The sequence below is a fragment of the Podarcis tiliguerta genome (assembly GCF_965153285.1).
Source record: "Podarcis tiliguerta genome assembly, chromosome: 10".
Taxonomy (NCBI): domain Eukaryota; kingdom Metazoa; phylum Chordata; class Lepidosauria; order Squamata; family Lacertidae; genus Podarcis; species Podarcis tiliguerta.
Genome location: NC_139543.1, coordinates 73,457,948 through 73,475,547, shown reverse-complemented (window position 1 = coordinate 73,475,547; position 17,600 = coordinate 73,457,948). Strand labels below are relative to the sequence as shown.

The 17,600-nt window shown below is 54.6% G+C and overlaps 2 protein-coding genes across 3 annotated transcripts in view; both read left to right on the top strand.

The window, feature by feature from the left end:
* Positions 1-17,600, top strand: part of LOC310659082 (uncharacterized protein) — a 332,609-nt gene that overhangs the window by 73,855 nt on the left and 241,154 nt on the right. The window lies entirely within an intron of this gene.
* SND1 (staphylococcal nuclease and tudor domain containing 1) overlaps positions 2,303-17,600 on the top strand; it is a 223,322-nt gene continuing 208,024 nt past the window's right edge. The window contains exons 1-4 of the mRNA XM_083401914.1: positions 2,303-2,681; positions 10,055-10,204; positions 11,691-11,811; positions 15,479-15,557. Coding sequence (XP_083258040.1) covers positions 2,595-2,681; positions 10,055-10,204; positions 11,691-11,811; positions 15,479-15,557 — 437 coding nt within the window. The 5' untranslated portion in view covers positions 2,303-2,594. The remainder of the gene's footprint in view (positions 2,682-10,054; positions 10,205-11,690; positions 11,812-15,478; positions 15,558-17,600) is intronic.

Here is a 17,600-nt window from a genome sequence, read left to right as displayed (position 1 = left end):
TCCATTTCTTCCCCTTCTATTTGCCAGGAGGTGATGGGACCAGTGGCCATGATCTTCGTTTTTTTGATGTTGAGCTTCAAACTGTAGCAGGAACCCCCCACCCCAATCATTCAGTTTGTACAAACTTCACACACACTCACACTCACACACTACATACGCCACGCTTCTGTTATAAATTCATAGAAAAATCAACCATACATCGGATTTGCATTGTTCCACTTTTATTTTACTCCATGAAGGAAAGACTACAAAATGGGGAAGGTTTGATACAGGGCTCCATAACCCCTTCATCATCCCAGCACATCCACAGGAGCCCTGCCCAGTTGCTATGCCAACCCTGATGGTCCTAGACAGAAGACAATCAAGATCACAAAGAACTTCCATATGGGAGTGGATTCAGCATGGATTGGAACAAAGGACAATGATCACGTCTTCCCTCAGGGGGCAGGAAACTGCGACTACCTTTTGTCTTCAGAAAATGACTCATGGGGAGGAGGAGAAGGGAACCAGCCAGGTGACAGGACACTCAGGTTACCACCGCAACTCCTCCCTCAACCCCTCCTTTCTGTAATGTATGCATGATGTTTCTGGGGGTGGGCTTGACCTAGAGGATGGGAATTTCAAAAGTTTTTATAAGGTCTTGCACACCCATTTTTCTGGGTCTTTCCTCTCTCCTGCGAGTGAGGGGAGCACCCTGTTGCAACAGTTCAATAAAGGCCAAGCCTACAGGCTACTGATTTGCTCCAATTTACTCTGGTTGGTGTCTTTACTTTTTGTCCAAGGGAGCCCTCGGATTTTTCCAGTAACAAAACCATATTTTGCGCTCTCCTCTTTCACCCTCATTAAAAGGTTCTTTAATTCCTCCTCACCTTCTGCCATCAAGGTTGTGTCATCTGCATATCTGAGGTTGTTGATATTTCTTCCGACAATCTTAATTCCGGCTTGAGATTCATCCAGCCTAGCCTTTCGCATGATGAATTCTGCATATAAGTTAAATAAGCAGGGAGACATTATACAGCCATGTTGTACTCTTTTCCCAATTTTGAACCAATCAGTTCTTCTATATCCAGTTCTAACTGTAGGTTCTTATTAACGGAGAAATCTGAGGGTTCCCTTGGACAAAAAAACAAGGAGACCAGCCAGGAATAGCAGAGCAAAACAGCAGCCAGTAGGCTTGGTCTTGATTGAAGACTGTCGCGACAGGACTCCCACCTGCCACCAGGTGGAACAAGATGGAAGCCCAGAACCAAAAAGACCCCAACTTTTATTAGTTACTAATCCCCCCAAGCTATGCCCCTAGAACTACATCACAACTACATCATGACTACATCATTGACACATCACAAAAAGGAGGGTCTTAGGTAGGAGTTGTGGTGGTACCCTGAGTATCTTGTCACCTGGCTGGTCGCTCCTTTCCCCCTCCCCATGAGTATTTTCCAGAGGACAAAGGGTAGGGGACAGTTTCCTGCCCCCAGAGGGAAGAGCTGATCATTGTCCTTTGTCCCAGTCCATGTTGAATCCACTCCCATATGCAAGTCTGTTGTGTCCTTGATAGTCTTCTGTCTGGGACCATCAAGGTCGTCATGCCAACTGGGTAGGGCTCCTGAGTACGTGTTGGTACGCTTAAGGGATTATGGCCATCCTGTATTAAACCACCCCCCTTTGATAGTCCTACCTTCATGGAATAAAATAAAAGTAGACCGGTGTAAATCCGATGTAGGGTTGATTTACTATGAATTTATAACAGAAACGTCGCGTGTGTCATATTGTGAGTGTGTGTGTGTGTCGTGTTTCTACAAACTGAATGATGGGGGGCGGGGTCCTGCAACATTGTCCCACACAGCGATTTCTCAGGAGAAAACTGATGTTTTAATGTATTTTTAATCTTTGGTTGGAAGCCGCCCGAGTGGCTGGGGATGCCTGGCGGGATGGGCGGGGTATAAGTAATAAATTATATATCTATTTATTTATTATTTTAATTTCACTAGTAATGTAGCAAACACTATGAACAATACAGACAGATATTATAAAATATTATGAAATAATATGCAGTTCGCAAAGTCGACCACCGGCCATACTAGGCGGCGCCGCCGGAGGAGCAGCGGCGGCGGCGGGGAATTCCCTCCCTGGTCACGTGCCGGCCCGCCGGGCTTCCCCGGGATCCCCCTCTAAGGCGCAGGCGCGTCCCGGGCGGCGGCCCCGCCCTCCCCCTCCCACGTGGGCGCCGCGCGGGCAGCTCTTGCCGACGTGTCCTTCTGCCCGCCCGACCCGGAAGTCCCGCCTCCTCCCTCCTCCTCCCGCTTCCTGCCGCGACGTCGCGGGTTTGAATCCGCTCCCCTTTCCCTCCCCGGCAGCCGCTCGCCGCGCCAATTGGTCAGGCCGGCCGCGAGGGGGCGGGTCCGGGTCCGCGGGGGCGCCCGCCCATTGGCCCTCCTCGCCGGGGCGGGGCGGGGCCGGGGAGGGGTATAAAGCTGGCGCCCCGCCCCCCGCCCCGCCCCTTCCGCCGCTCCGTCCGCGCCGCGTCCCTCGCAGAGAGAGAGAGAGAGAGAGCGAGAGAGACCCCCCGATAGAGACCCCGCTAGAGACCCCTCGGGATGGCCTCCTCCGCCGGAAGCAGCGCCCCCGCCGCCGCCGCCTCGGGCGCCCCCAGCCCCGCCCTGCAGAGAGGCATCGTCAAGATGGTAAGGGCGCCCCGGAGCATGGGCAGAGCGCCCAGGCAGGGAGGCCCCCCTCCGCCAGCTGGCCCTCCGCTCTCCCCTTGCCCCAGCCCAGGACCCTTTCCCCGGGGCGGAAGGGCGCCGCCAAGGGCGCCTCTGAGCATGGGCAAAGCGCCCAGGCCCCTTTCCGGGCGGCCTCTCGGGGGCCGGACCCCTTCGGCTCCCCGCCACGTGCCCCCCTCCGCCAGCTCGCCCTCCGCTCTCCCCTTGCCCCAGCCCAGGACCCTCCTCCCGAGCCCTTTCCCCGAGGGGTCGCAGATCCGAAGCGCTGGGAGGGGGACCCCCAGGGGTCGTCCAGACCAACCCCGTGCCAGGCGGGAAGCGTCCCCCGCAGGTCCGCTCAAAACCCAGGAGCAGCAACAGCTGGATTGGGACCACGTGGGTGGGTGCTTGAGAGGGATCCCACCCCCCTGTGCCCCAGAGAGGTCAGCCCGGTGCCCCTGTGGGAAGGCCCTCGGCTCCCCCAGAGACCCCCCCCGTCTCCCCTGTGGGAGGTGGGCGTGTGGCCCCCACGACCGGGAGCCCCAGGACTACCCTTTTCTCTCCCGGGTGCAATTGCAGCATCCTGAGCGCCTTCTTCGCTGGGGTCTTTGGGGAGGGAGGGGACACGTACTGCAAGGAGAGTCCATTCCATGCCTTCCCTTTGAAGATAAGGAAGAAGATAAGAAGAGGAGTCTCTTGTTTTGCTGCACGTGATGCAGCCCGGAAGGGCCGGGCTGAGTCTCAGCTCATCCACGTTGCAGGCAGAAGGCCTCGGGTCCAGGCCCGAACTTCTGCCCTAGAGCTGGGGAAAGAGCCTTGTCTGTGGGCAGGGGGCACCCCATCTAGCCCCCTCCATATGTTGCTGGACTGCAGCTCTGGGCTTGGACCGTTGGCCATGCTGGTTGAGCCTGTTGGCATTTGGGCTCTCGTAACATCTGGAGAGCGTTGCCCTAGGTGGCCCAGTGGTCTGGCTTCCGGTGACCTCTAGAAAACGCCCCCATGATAACTTAGGGGAGCCTCGGAACCGCCTTTGCATTGCAAAGGACACCCAGGCTCACACTTGCTTTCTGGAAGGAGTGTGTGTGTGTGTGTGTGTGTGTGTGTGTGTCAGTTGTATCTTTTTTGAAAAGGGCAAGATGCAAACTTGACAAAGTTGTGCAGTGGGGCATGCCTGGAAGGGCAGTCTCATGGGGTGGGTTTGTGGGCTGCCCCCTGGCAGCTCTCTCAGGCCATCTTCCACAGACTTGCTTCCGGGAACCCACATTGTCCAAGACTGGTGCTGTCAGCGCATGTGGCAGCTTGGACGTGTGTTGTGGGTTCTTAGTCCAGCCTGCCATGCTGCTGCTCGGTGCTCTGGCCTCTGGTGTGTGTGTGGGTCCCACCCCCCCCCGTCTGGGGCCTGCTTTTTGCTGCAGATCCGCTGTGACACAGGACAGGTGCTGGCTGTGCCAGGTCTTGGCCAGAATTTGCAAATGCCACTAGAAATTCAGCAGCAGAAGTTGCGTGTAATAAACCCCAGGCATGCTAGGCTGTAACCTTGCAACCTGGAGGTGCCTTGCCCGTTGAGCAGAGGATGTTCAGGTGCCTCTAAAGAGCAGGGTTCTGGAGCCAGAGAGCAGCCGGTTCATTTCCCTATCCCGAAACAAGTGCCTTGTGGGTCACAAATGTCACTCCACCCCACTGCGGTGTGTGAGCCACACCACATGAAAGAGTTCTGCAATTTAGATGCTTCCCTTGGAGCAGGCAGGGACGGAAGCTTTGGGAACCAGTTTAGTTTGGTTTTCGGAGTCTTCTGGGCCTCCTGCACAGGTGCATCTTCCCCACAGTGAGAAGATCAGTGGGGCTGGTGGGCCAAGGTACTGGGGCAGCTAGAGAGAATTCCGCCCAACAGCGCAAGCAGGGGGTGTGCCCTGGGGTGAGGGCACCTGTCCACAGTGGGTGGTCCGCAGTGTGCTCCAGGACTGCTGCCCGTGGGGTGGGGTGCAGCTCAGCTTTGCAGACATGCCGGGGTGCCGGCAGTTCTGATCTGCCCCAGCAGCAACCCTGTGAGGAGAGAAGGGGGCAACGCTCTCCCTGTACGTTACTCCCATCCTCACGTCCGCAAAGGGTGGCCGGGATGCCTGTGGCACTCCAGATCACAGCCTGCAACCATTCCGGCATTGCTCTTATTTCATTCAGCTCTCATTTATAATTTTTTTGCAACACTGCTTCAAGGGCAAAATGCAGCACCCTGTGACCCAGAGGGCCTTAGGGAAGCAGGGAGGCACTTGGGGGGGGGGCTGCCCCCTGAGAAGGATGGGGAGAGGTTCCCCATAGGCACCTCTGTCTTCAGCCTGTCACCCTGTGGTGTACCGTCGTACAGTGGTGCCCCCAAGACGAAATTAATTCATTCTACGAGTTTTTTCGTCTTCGAAGCACCAATGTGTATTGACGGTTTCCCATAGGAATGCATTGGCGGTTTAAAAAAAAAAAGGCGCAAGACGTTCCGTCTTGCGAAGCAAGCCCATAGGGAAATCCGTCTTGCGAAGCACCTCCAAAATGGAAAACCCTTTCGTCTTGCGGGTTTTTCGTCTTGCGAGGCATTCGTCTTGCGGGGCACCACTGTACTTTGGCTCCTGAACGTCTTGGGAGTTGAAAGTTCCGGCTCCTGAACGATCAAAAACCAGAAGTATTTTGAACTTTTTTTGGAAGCCAAATGTCTGGCCCAGCTTCTGCTGTTGTGTCCAGTGTGCCTGTACAATTGGAAACCAGTCAGAAGCTGCGCTTTGGTTTCTGAACGAAGTCGAATGGACTTCCGGAATGGATTCTGTTTGACTTCTGAGGTATGATTGTATTTATTTGTTTATTTTATTTAGCTTACAAACCACCCGAGCTCAAGGGGGCCTCTCTGGTTCTCCCCCTCCTCGTTTAGCACCCCCAACAACAACCCTGAGAGGCAGGTTAGGTGGAGAGGCAGGGGCTGGGCAGCGTCGCCCAGTGAGGTTCATGGCCAGGTGGGGATCTGATCCCTGGTGTCTCCCAGGTGCTAGAAAGACACCTTAACCCCTGAGCTGCCCTGCATCTCTGTAAGAGAGGTGGAGTTCCTTTGCCACGAGGAGGAAGTGATCCTCAGCCTCTGTTCCATCTGAGAGCAGCACCTTCTTCCTGGCAGAATGGGCCCCACTGGTGGAATCAGCCCTCAGGTCCTTTCTGCGGGGAAAGCCTGGGCTCTGGCAGGCAGCCTTTGAAACAAGAGGCATCTAGCCCAGCATCTCGGGGGGGGGGGGATTGTGAGGTAGGAACTCTGCTCTCTCTGGTGGTGATTTTTCACAGAGATGGCATCAGCTTGCTAAACTTGAGAAGGGGTGGAAATTTTGGGGTGGAGGAAAGACCGAAGGAGCGTTGACTGTGGGGGTAGCAGAGGATTTTGGGGGCCGCAGCATCCTCTGACTGGCAGCTGCATTTGAGTGTAGTTCCAGTTTGGGGGGGGGGAAGCTTTTTCTCCCCCACCCTCTGTGGCCCAAGTCGGACAGGTGAGCAGGGCTGCCCTCCTGCCAGTTACCCGATGCCCACAGTGGAGTCAGCTGGCTGGTTTCTTCCTGGGTGCAAGGGGGCTGCGTCCTGTGAAGCCCTGACAATTGCCTGTCTGTTGGGGTGACATGGAGCCTCTTGGGGACTTTGGAAGGTGGTCGGCTGATCAGGAAGCTTGGCTGAGGCGGCCTTGGGAGTCAAAGGGGCGCAGGGAGGGAGCCCTTTGTGCAGGATGGCACTCCCACGGATCTCGCCCCTGGCTTTCTCCGGCAAGCAGCCAAGAGCGGGGTGGGCCTTGAGCCTGTCCTGGGAACTAGATTAAGAGTAATTACAGCTCCTACACGGTTTTCGGGTGTATTGAGTGCCGCGGCCGTGGAACAAGCTCCATTGAAAGAATCTCTCTCCAATTGATTATTTTGTCAATTTGCTTCTCTGGTTGGAGTTTAATGCTTTGGCGATTGTGCAGAGTGCTTTAATAGACTGGGGCATCGACTGCTACGTTTGAGGGCTGGTGATTTGGGTGAAAGGAGTCGAGAAGAGGAGGAGGCACCCAAGGAAACCCCTCTTGGCCCTTGGGATGGGGGGAGGGGAGAGGGTTCTCGGAACAGGGAGGCGAGCTAGGGTCCCGATTCTCGTCGCTGGTCCTGAGCCCGGGTGCTCGAAATCATTGCCTTGAGAAGGAGGCCAGAGAGGCCGCCTGCAGGTGACTATAGCCTGTTCCCCCTCCCTCCTGAGCATACCAGGCTGTGCACCATCAAAGCCGCCATGTCCTTGCCTGCCTTGGCTGGTGGAGAGCCAGAGGGACGCCTGGAGATCTGAATCTGTGCATCTTTGCACCCTGCCAGGCGGGCACCACAGAGAGGAGCACAAGCCAGAGGATATTTGTCCCCTGGTAGCTCCTCTTTTAATGAGGGTGAAAGAGGAGAGCGCAAAATATGGTCTGAAGCTCAACATCAAAAAAACGAAGATCATGGCCACTGGTCCCATCACCTCCTGGCAAATAGAAGGGAAAGAAATGGAGGCAGTGAGAGATTTTACTTTTTTGGGCTCCATGATCACTGCAGATGGTGACAGCAGCCACGAAATTAAAAGACGCCTGCTTCTTGGGAGAAAAGCAATGGCAAACCTTGACAGCATCTTAAAAAGCAGAGACATCGCCTTGCCAACAAAGGTCCGTATAGTAAAAGCTATGGTTTTCCCAGTAGTGATTATGGAAGTGAGAGCTGGACCATAAAGAAGGCTGATTGCCGAAGAATTGACGCTTTTGAATTATAGTGCTGGAGGAGATTCTTGAGAGTCCCATGGACTGCAAGAAGATCAAACCTCTCCATTCTGAAGGAAATCAGCCCTGAGTGCTCACTGGAAGACAGATCATGAAGTTGAGGCTCCAAGACTTTGGCCACCTCATGAGAAGAGAAGACTCCCTGGAAAAGACCCTGGTGTTGGGAAAGATGGAGGGCACAAGGAGAAGGGGACGACAGAGGACGAGATGGTGGGACAGTGTTCTCAAAGCTACCAGCATGAGTTTGACCAAACTGCGGGAGGCGGTGGAAGACAGGAGTGCCTGGCGTGCTCTGGTCCAGGGGGTCATGAAGAGTCGGACACGACTAAATGACTAAACAACAACAACAAGTTCCTCTCTGGGCTTCCATGGCTAGCTGCAGCCAGGAAACAGATCCTCCTGATCTCCATTTGCTACTTCTAAGGCAGCCGCAGGCGGTGACCATGGGCCACGTGTCGAGGAGCACGGAGGGGTTTGTGTGTCCATAATTTCTAGTGCGCAACTTTTTATTTGCTGGTTTCAGCCTCAGAGGCTTGCAGGGTCAGCGTGGCTGCAGCTTCCGTTGCTGCCCAGCCGGCCGAGAGGAGGCCTGTCCTGTGGTCCAGTGATCTGCCTGGACCCTGAACCTTGGCAGGAGGGATCGCCTGGGCATGGCCTTGCCTCTCGCGCGCCCGTGGGGAGGGGAAGCCTCCCCTGTGGGGCAGGCTTTGGGAGGGCTTGACCTGCTGGGTTCCAGGGAAGGGGGGGGGGGGTTCTCGAAGGCTACTGTGGCTGAACCAAGGGAAGTCCCGCCTCTGGGGCTTGGGGGATAACATTGTTTGGCTGCTTCTTTGCCAATTATTGTCTGAAGTTGTAAGGAATCACAATGAAAGCTTTTGGTGGATTAAAAAAAACCCTCCATAGTAGTACAGTCGTACCTTGGAAGTCCATTCCAAAACGTTCGGAAACCAAAGCCCGTCTTCTGATTGGCTGCAGGACGCTCCAGCAGCCAATCGGAAGCCACAGAAGCCCCGTTGGACATTCAGCTTCCAAAAATAGTTCGCAAACTGGAACAGTCACTTCTGGGTTTGCAGCGTTCAGGAGCCAAAACGTCCGAGTACTAAGGCGTTTGGGATCCAAGGTGTAGTAGTAATAGTAATAATACTAATAATAATGGTAATAATAGTTTGTTAGCAATCCTTCGCCCCAAGGTCCCAGGGCAGGATAGAACATTAAAACACGATATTAAGAACACTTTAAAACAACTCCCAACCATAAAATGAGGTGGGTCCTAAGAACATAGACCTCCAATTGCAAAAGAAGTCAGGGGGCAAAGAGATGTCCGGCAGCTGTGCAGTTAAGGCACCAGATGTACCTCTGTGGGGAGGGGCTGCCACGGAGAAGGCCCCGTCCTGTTGGGGTGCCACTCGCCTGGAGCCCCTGAAGGCGGAGGGACTGCCAAGAGAAGCCCCAAGAGGGTCCTCAGGGAAGAAGGCAGCCATTCGGATATCTGGGGCTGGAGTTGTCTAGGGCTTTGGCAACCAGGGCAGCGCAGCGTTACTTTCGGCGGCTCCGTTTTACCTTCGGATGTATTGTGGCCCTGCAGGTCATGAGCGGCTGCAAGCGCTTTGACTTCCTCTTTAGGATGCGATTTTGCTCCCTTGTGTCAATGGTCTTACTCTTTTCTGACCTGACTGGCAGCGGTGTGAGAGAAAGGCAGCATAGAAAGTTCACATAGCCCATCCTCAACGTACCTTGCTATTGGTTGGCTTGGGCAGTGGCTGACATCCTGGCAAAATTCATGGGCTGGAAGGAGCCCCAGACGAGTGCCCTGTGAGTAAACTGGGATCTTGCGCATTCAGGGGCAGCGTCTAGGTGCTGCCACCATTCAGGGTGGCAACAGCTGAGGAGGAGGAGAAGGATCCCTTGCCTTCAGGCTACCTGGGCACACCTGTGTGAAGCATTGCTCCTCTGACGCTCACACCTGCCTGGTCCCTGTTATTATGAATTCCACTTGCCTTACCTCCAAGACCCTCAGCGTGGCTTACGTGGTCCTTCCCATTTAATCCCCAAAACTTGCCTGCAAGGTACGCCGGCCCAAAGTTCCCCAAGTTGGTCAGTTTCCTGGCCAAGTGAGCATTTGATCCCGGGACACGGGTGGCGCTGTGGATTAAACCACAGAGCCTAGGGCTTGCCGATCAGAAGGTCGGTGGTTCGAATCCCCGGGACGGGGTGAGCTCCCGTTGCTTGGTCCCTGCTCCTGCCAACCTAGCAGTTCGAAAGCACCTCAAAGTGCAAGTAGATAAATAGGTACCGCTCTGGTGGGAAGGTAAACGGCGTTTCTGTGCACTGCTCTGGTTTGCCAGAAGCGGCTTATTCATGCTGGCCACATGACCTGGAAGCTGTACGCCGGCTCCCTCAGCCAATAAAGCGAGATGAGCGCCACAACCCCAGAGTCGGCCACGATTGGACCTAATGGCCAGGGGTCCCTTTACCTTTACTCCTGTGTCCTATTCTGATGCTGCTCGCTTTGGGGCTTGTTAGATGCTGCTACTGATGCCCCCATCTTGTCCCCCCCCCCCAGGTTCTCTCTGGCTGCGCCATCATAGTCCGCGGCCAGCCTCGTGGAGGACCGCCTCCCGAGAAGCAGATCAACCTCAGCAACATCCGGGCTGGCAACCTGGCACGCCGGGCAGCTGCGGGGCAGCCAGATGGCAAGGACACACCAGACGAGGTAGGTCTTGGGGGAGGGGGAGATGGGGGGAAGTGCTGGTCACGGAGGCAACTGAGGGCCTGATGGGGGGGGGGGGCTAAATGTCGCCTCTGCTGCCAGGACCTGCTGTGGAGGTGCCCAAGGGGGGAGGCTATGGGCACAGGGTGCGACCCACATAATCGAAGGGAGGGGTGGGTAGCAAGGAGATGGCCTGTCTGCCCCCAAGGAAATGGGGATTCATTCTTCATACACAAAGCAGGATCGATTGGCCAGGGCTTCATATGGCTTCACCTGCCCAGGTGAGGGCAGAAGTGGCAAATGCCCAAATCCTACAGATAAGCTCCCCTTTCTGGGCTCAGAGCCCAGCACCCCACAGATAAGGAGGGCATATCAAAGCCAGCCAATTAGCTTACATCTCAGCTAATAAATGAGCTCATTGCTGCAACAGCTGCCAATTAATTCTGGGGTGATTGGGACTGCCAAGATGGCCCTTGCAGATCTTCTGTAACAGCTCACCAGAGATGGCCCCCCCAACCTCTGTTTTAAAAGTGGAATATAAGACGGGACGGGTGGTTTATACATTCCCTCTCTCCCCTACATCAGTGGCCAGGTTTGCACCCTATGCTCAGCCAGGACTTGTGTGGCAGCCAGATTATGTGCTTTTGCTGCACATCGTGACCTTGTTCCTGGCCCTTTCAGCCATGCTATTGGTTGCTATTCCACGTCTTGCCATCAGGGGGTGAAGTTTGGCAGGAAATAGCCTGGGTGTGAGTTGTCCTCCCCCTCCCCTCCATCACCCCCCCTTAGCTGCCCATCTTCTGAGGTCCAGACCTGAGGGTGACCCTTCCTGAGGCTGGGCATGGGGTGGTGTGGGGGGGGGGAGATGGGGGTGGCCTCACCTGTGGGAGCAGCCCTGCTGGAGGAATTTGTCTCTCACCTTGTATTTTTATGTTGTGAACCGCCCTGAGATCTACGGTTGAAATAGTAGTAGTAGTAATAGTAGTAGTAGTAGTAGTAATAATAATAATAGTAAGTAGTAATAGTAGTAGTAATAACAATAATAATAATAAGTAGTAATAGTAGTAGTAGTAATAGTAATAATAATAATAACAACAACAACAATAACAACAACAATAATAATATGAATATGAATAAATGGAAATCCCCTCTCTAGAGAAGTTCATCCGTCGCCAAAGTGTTTCCATTCTCCCACGCATTGGATGTTTTATCCATCATTTATCATCAACCGTAGCTATATACCGCTTAATATGCAAATTTCCTAAGGAGCTTATATGAAGCCCTTTTCAGAGTTGTTTCTGGCCGTGGAGGTTTTTAAAAATCTGCATTACATGGGTGGTTCTTAATTGTTATTTTTGCAAGCTGACGGGTGAGTTTCTGAAAGCGACGAGTCGACCTTGAAATAGCAAGGGGTCTGGGAGTGGGAGTTGGGGGGGGATGTGGGGCTGAGCGGCTCCTGTTCCTGACCAGCCACCTCCTTCTTCCTCAGCCCTGGGGGTTCCCAGCCCGCGAATTCCTGCGGAAGAAGCTCATCGGCAAAGAGGTTTGCTTCACGGTGGAATACAAGACGCCCCAAGGCCGGGAGTACGGGATGGTGTACCTGGGGAAAGGTGAGAGGTCCTGCGCAGGGTTGCCCCACACTTGGAGGGCGAATCCCCACAGCCCAGTCTGCCCCTCCTTCCTCCCTGAGCCGGCTGTTCTCCTGTGAGCTCTGAGGTTCATCAGCCATGTGGGGGGTTGGTGAGCAGAGCCGGAGCCTATTCTGAGTTCTTCAGCTCCCAAAGCCATCAAAAAAAGAGAGCTCTGTAGTCAGGTCTGGGGGCAAAAAAGGAGCCCTCCTTGGGAAATGAGGGACCTGTTCTCCCAGGGGAAATTGGCGAAGGGGAAACACAGCTGGAAATCTGGAACGTGGCAGGCAAGAAGACTATTGGGTTGGCCAAGCTCACACAACTCTCTATGCAGTTATGTGTTGTTGTTTAGTCGTTTAGTCGTGTCCGACTCTTCGTGACCCCCTGGACCAGAGCACGCCAGGTCCTCCTGTCTTCCACTGCCTCCCGCAGTTTGGTTAAACTCATGCTGGTAGCTTCGAGAACACTGTCCCACCATCTCATCCTCTGTCGTCCCCTTCTCCTTGCGCCCTCCATCTTTCCCAACATCAGGGTCTTTTCTAGGGAGTCTTCTCTTCTCAGGAGGTGGCCAAAGTCTTGGAGCCTCCTAAGTTATGTTGAACTTTCTAAAAGACCCAATATAAAAATAAGACATTTAAATTCCACTGAGTGTTCCTTTCTTTAAATATGTCTTTTGCGTAATGTGTGCAATACCAGAATCATATCCAAGTGTCTCAAAGCCAAAGTTGCGTCCAAATATTCCTTCGTTCAGAATCTCCAAAAGTATACAACTTTGGGAAGTTCTGTATAATAACATAAAGGGCTGTGGGAGCTGTGATTCCCTCTTCCTCTGCGGTCCAATTTAACAGGCAGAAAAGACACATTCAGGGCGAGAATTGAGCCTCACGCCAGCCGTGACAAGATAATTCACCGGTGGCATTTTGAAGCCAAGCCGGGGGGGGGGGGGGTCCTTCAGGGGCCCAGCCAGTGACCAGGACACTGCCCTGAGTTCCAGCGGTGCCCACCCCTTCGCCCTGCCCCTTGCCCACAGTGTTGGCCTAGAGAGCGGAGAAGCTTGGGTCACCTGCTGGCTGTGTGACATGCCACCCTTGTCTTGGCAGAGCCAGGCAGGAGCTGAAGGGCAGCCGGTTTTGAACAGTATCCCAGTCGAAGTGATTTTCTCTTTCCCTCTGCCCCCTTGCTTTGGGTTTTCTGCTTTGGGGGCTGGGTTTCTGCAGGAAACCGGCCAACAAACATCTTAGAATGAGGAGGCTTTGTCCAGGCCTGGATTTCCTGCATTTCGGGTGGTGGCGGGGATAGAAATGCAAAATAACAATTCTCTGCCGAGATGAGGCCTAGCTCCTCTCCCCTTTCCATGCCCGCCTCCTGCCCCCCAGCTGTGGGTCATCTCCTTCCTGCCTGCCTTTCCCCCCTGTCCTTTGCCTGTGTCTCTCCAGTCCTTTGGGGGGCCGGGGTGGGGCTGTGCCCCCCACACGCTGCTTTGCACATCTCCCTCTGGGCCCTGTGCCGGGCATAAATCTTCAGAGGTGGGCAGCGATGCCAGTATCTCTCCCCCTTGTTTGCTGCCACGTGAAGGATTTTTCTGCCACGCTGGCCTCGTCTTGCTGCCGCCTGACAGCCCAGGATTTAGCTGAAGAGGTGGATGTTTGCTAATTAACTTCTTCAGCTTTTGAAGAGATCCATGTTGAAATTGCTGGCTGGGCAGATCTTGGCAGCTGCCTCTCCCTCCCCAACCCTCTGGGCTGGACTGCGCCACTGGTTTGGGCGCGAGAGGCAGGCCTGGGACTGGTAGTGCATTTGCCAAGGGGGCGTGGGTGGGTTTGAGGTTGGGTGATGCTGGAGGGGGTCCCTGGCAGCCACCCCCCTTGACAGAGCCTCTGGGTTCCTGGCCTTGGGCTGAACCTGAGCGCCTTTGGCTCTGCCTGCAGGGCTGACTCCTGAAATGCTCCTGCTTGGGGCAGCCCAGGGTCCCTCTGCTCCCCCCCCCCAAGCGGGTGCCTCCCCTCCCTCTGGGTGCTTCCTCGCCCTCTGCCTTCCAAAGCCCATGGAAGCTTTTTCATGACCTTTACAGTTAATAATAATAATAATATATTTATACCCACCCATCTGGCTGGGTTTCTCCGGCCACTCCAGGCGGCTTCCAACAAAATATTAAAATACAATAGTCCGTCGAACATTAAAATCTTCCCTAAACAGAGGCTGCCTTCAGATGTCTTCTAAATGTAAGATAGTTGTTTATTTCCTTGACATCTGATGGGAGGGGACGTTCCACAGGGTGGGTGCCACCACCGAGAAAGCCCTCTGCCTGGTTCCCTGCAACCTCACTTCTCGCAGGGAGGGAACTGCCAGAAGGCCCTTGGAGCTGGACCTCAGTGTCCAGGCAGAATGATGGGGGTGGAGACGCCCTTCAGGGATACAGGACCGAGGTCGTTTAGAGCTTTAAAGGTCAGCACCAACACTCTGAATTGTGCTCAGAAACATACTGGGAGCCAATGAAGATCTTTCAGGACCGGTGTTATGTGATCCCGGGGGCTGCTCCCAGTCACCAGTCTAGCTGCCGCATTCTGGATTAGTTGTAGTTTCCGGGTCACCTTCAAAGGTAGCCCCACATAGAGCGCATTGCAGTAGTCCAAGTGGGAGATAACCAGAGCATGCACCACTCTGGCGAGACAGTCTGCAGGCAGGGAGGGTCCCATCCTGTGTACCAGATGGAGCTGATAGACAGCTGCCCTGGACACAGAATTGACCTGTGCCTCCATGGACAGCTGTGAGTCCAGAATGATCCCCAGCCTGCGCACCTGGTCCTTCAGGGGCACAGTTACCCCATTCAGGACCAGGGAGTCCTCTACATAACTCTTTCCTTCCATGGGAGCCTCTTTGTGTGGGTCCCCTGGAAGCCTTTTTGAGGAGGGGGCTTTGTGGGTGGAGATCCTTGTTAAGAGCGCCTGGGGAGGCCCTGATCCTTGGCAGAGCAAGGTGAGGAAACACCCCCCCCACCGCCCAGCAGTGGCAGGATTCCTCCTTGTGCACAGTGGTGAAATCCCTCTTGGGCGCTTTCTTGTGATCTCCTCCTTTCTTTCTGCCACCTTTGCCCACTGCAAGTGGCCTGGCCATGTGGGGGGGGGGGCAGTCTCTGTGGGCCAAGCCAGGTCGACTTGCCGTGGGCTCTGTGCGCACCTCGCTTCCCGCCCTCCAGGCAGGCTACCGGTGGCGACTTCTGTTATTATGATGTACTTATTTATATCCCACCTTTCCTCCTGGCAGGGAAACAGGTTGACGTACAAATAAAAGAACAGCAGCTAAAAATATGGGGGAAACTCCCACAGTCATTAACAATCAATTCAATCTATTCACAAATGTATTAAATCTGTTTAAAACATGCAGACACAACCAGCAGGGCACCAGCCCCCTCATTGAAAGCATTTCTTCTGCTTATAGTTAAGATTTTTATTTTATTAAAGGCATCTCCACCCACAGTGGCTCTGCCCTGCCTCTGGGGTTGCTTCTGAATCCCAGTTTTGCAGGGGAGAATTCTCTTGCGCTCGCATCCTGCCTGTGGTTTGGCCCCCTAGGGCCTGATCCTGCCGGCCAATTCCTCCGTTCTTGGGTGCTGTGCTGCCTCGCTAACCTGGCTGTCTTTCCTTGGCAGACACAACTGGGGAGAACATCGCAGAGTCACTCGTGTCCGAAGGGCTGGCCAGCCGCCGGGAAGGCTTGCGTGGCAACAAGTAGGTCTACTCCTGAGGAGCCGGGCTTCCCTTTGGACGTGCCCCTGGGCTGCCGGTTCTCCCTGGCAAGCTCTGGGCTGAGGGTGGCTGGGGAGCGAGGCTTCCAAGACATCTCTTTACAAAACCAGCCGCCCACAGCCAGCCTCTTGTCCCCTCCAAGACTGGCAAATGTGGCCGAAGCGTCTCATAGATGAGAGTCTGGGTAGTTAGTCTCGAAGCTGAGGTCTCTTCCAGAGGCCTCTGCAGCTTCCCTGCGCTTCGTTTCGCTGGCAGAAGAGCCCTGTGCCTTGTTCCAAATCCCCTTCTGCCTGGGTGCCCATCGTTGAGCTTGGGTGAGGATCGGGGGGTTGTGTGCTGAATCGGAAGCCCCAGGGAGAGCAGGGTGTCTCCGTGGGGGAGACAGTGCTTCCTCGTGGCCCCAGCATCCCCCGGGGTGCGTTTTGCCAGGGACGTTGACTTTTGTGCGAATCCTGTTGGCCTTGCAGCTCCCGGCAGGTTGGCTGTGCCGCGGCAGGGGGCAGCCCCCGTTTAAGGCCTGAGCTCTGCCTCGTGCCAGGAAAGAGCGAGAGCGAGTGTGGCTGCCTGTGTGCGCGTGAGAGAGTGGGGAGTGCCAAGGGGGCCTGATGGCTCCGCTGATGTGTTCACGGCCTTGGAAGAGCCCCAGAGTATTCTCCGGAGGTCTGCGGAGGCGGCTGAGGCCGCGGAGCCTGGCTGGCTGGGCCGGCTGCCATGCCATCTCCACCGGGGCCTCGGCTCACTTTGCTCATGTTCCGCTTGAACGGGAAGCAAACACCGAGAAGGCAACGCTCTTGCCAGGGCAGGCCGGGTCAGCAGGAATCCCTGCACCGCAGGGCGGGCAGCTGCCGGGGCCCCCAAGGAGCTGGCGAGGTGGCACCAGCGCTTGTCCCTGAAATGCAGGCAGTGTGTGTGTGTGGGGGGGGGTTGCGAGGGTGGTGCAGCCTAGCAGGCAGAACCTCCCTTTGACAGCAGCCCAGAGCTGAAACTCCAGTGGATTAGTTTAGCCGGTTGCTTGAAGCCACGGGAGGGGGGAGTGCTGCTCTTGTGTCGGATCCTGCTTCCTGGAGGCGAATGTTCAGCCGCTGAGAAGAAGGTGCTGAATTAGATGAGCAGTTGGCCGGATCCTGCAGGCTCCTGTGTTCCTAATAGCAGTATCCTTTCTGATGCGTAGCGCTGTGCCGGAGGACGAAGGTGGCAACAAAAAGTGGTGGGCAAAAAGAGGGCAAAAGTGGTGGTTCTGGTCTGCCAAAGGCTTGGTTGCTCACTCTAGGTGTGAAGGGGTCTCCCTGAGCCCACTGTGCCCGCTCAGGCTTTGAGCCAGAGACTGCCACGGGGGCCCTGTTCCCTTATATGCCCAGCGACAGGGTAAGGCAGGAAGGGTGTGAGCTGACAGATACATGAGGCTCTGTTGCAGGATAAATCTCTGACATCCCACCTTTGCGTTGTACTCGACTGAGCAGCTGAAATTATTTCCTTCTTTCTTTGGCGATCCCTCATAGCCGAGTAAGATTGTCTTCCACGTACGTCTTAGCGAATACAAGTGTCAAACGTAACAACTTTTAAGGAGCAGCACTTGCAAAAGATGAACTTTTCTTTGCAATGTTCCACATCTGCCTTTTGAAAGTATGGTTGTTGTATGCAGCTGCTGTGTGCAGGTATCAGACGAAGGATACGAAAGATCTTAACTTGTGCCTTTGCAAAATACAGTTGCTGTGTATGCCGGTGTCAGACGAAAGAACTCGGAACATGACAAGGGGTCCCAGAATAATACCTTGTTTTGCCCTGCCGGTCTTCATCAGCCGTGCACTCTCGTATTTTGTGTATCAGAGACTTGGAACGAGTGACACTGGCATACAGCAACTATATTTTGCTATTTTTGACACTTGTATTTTCTAAGCTTTGGAGTCCAAAGCTTTTATTTGGACATTACGTATATAAGAACTGATCTATTTGTATTTCCTGTTCTAAACATTGGTCTTTAAGTGCTTCTTCTCAATTAGATAATGTTAATATGTATAAAGAATT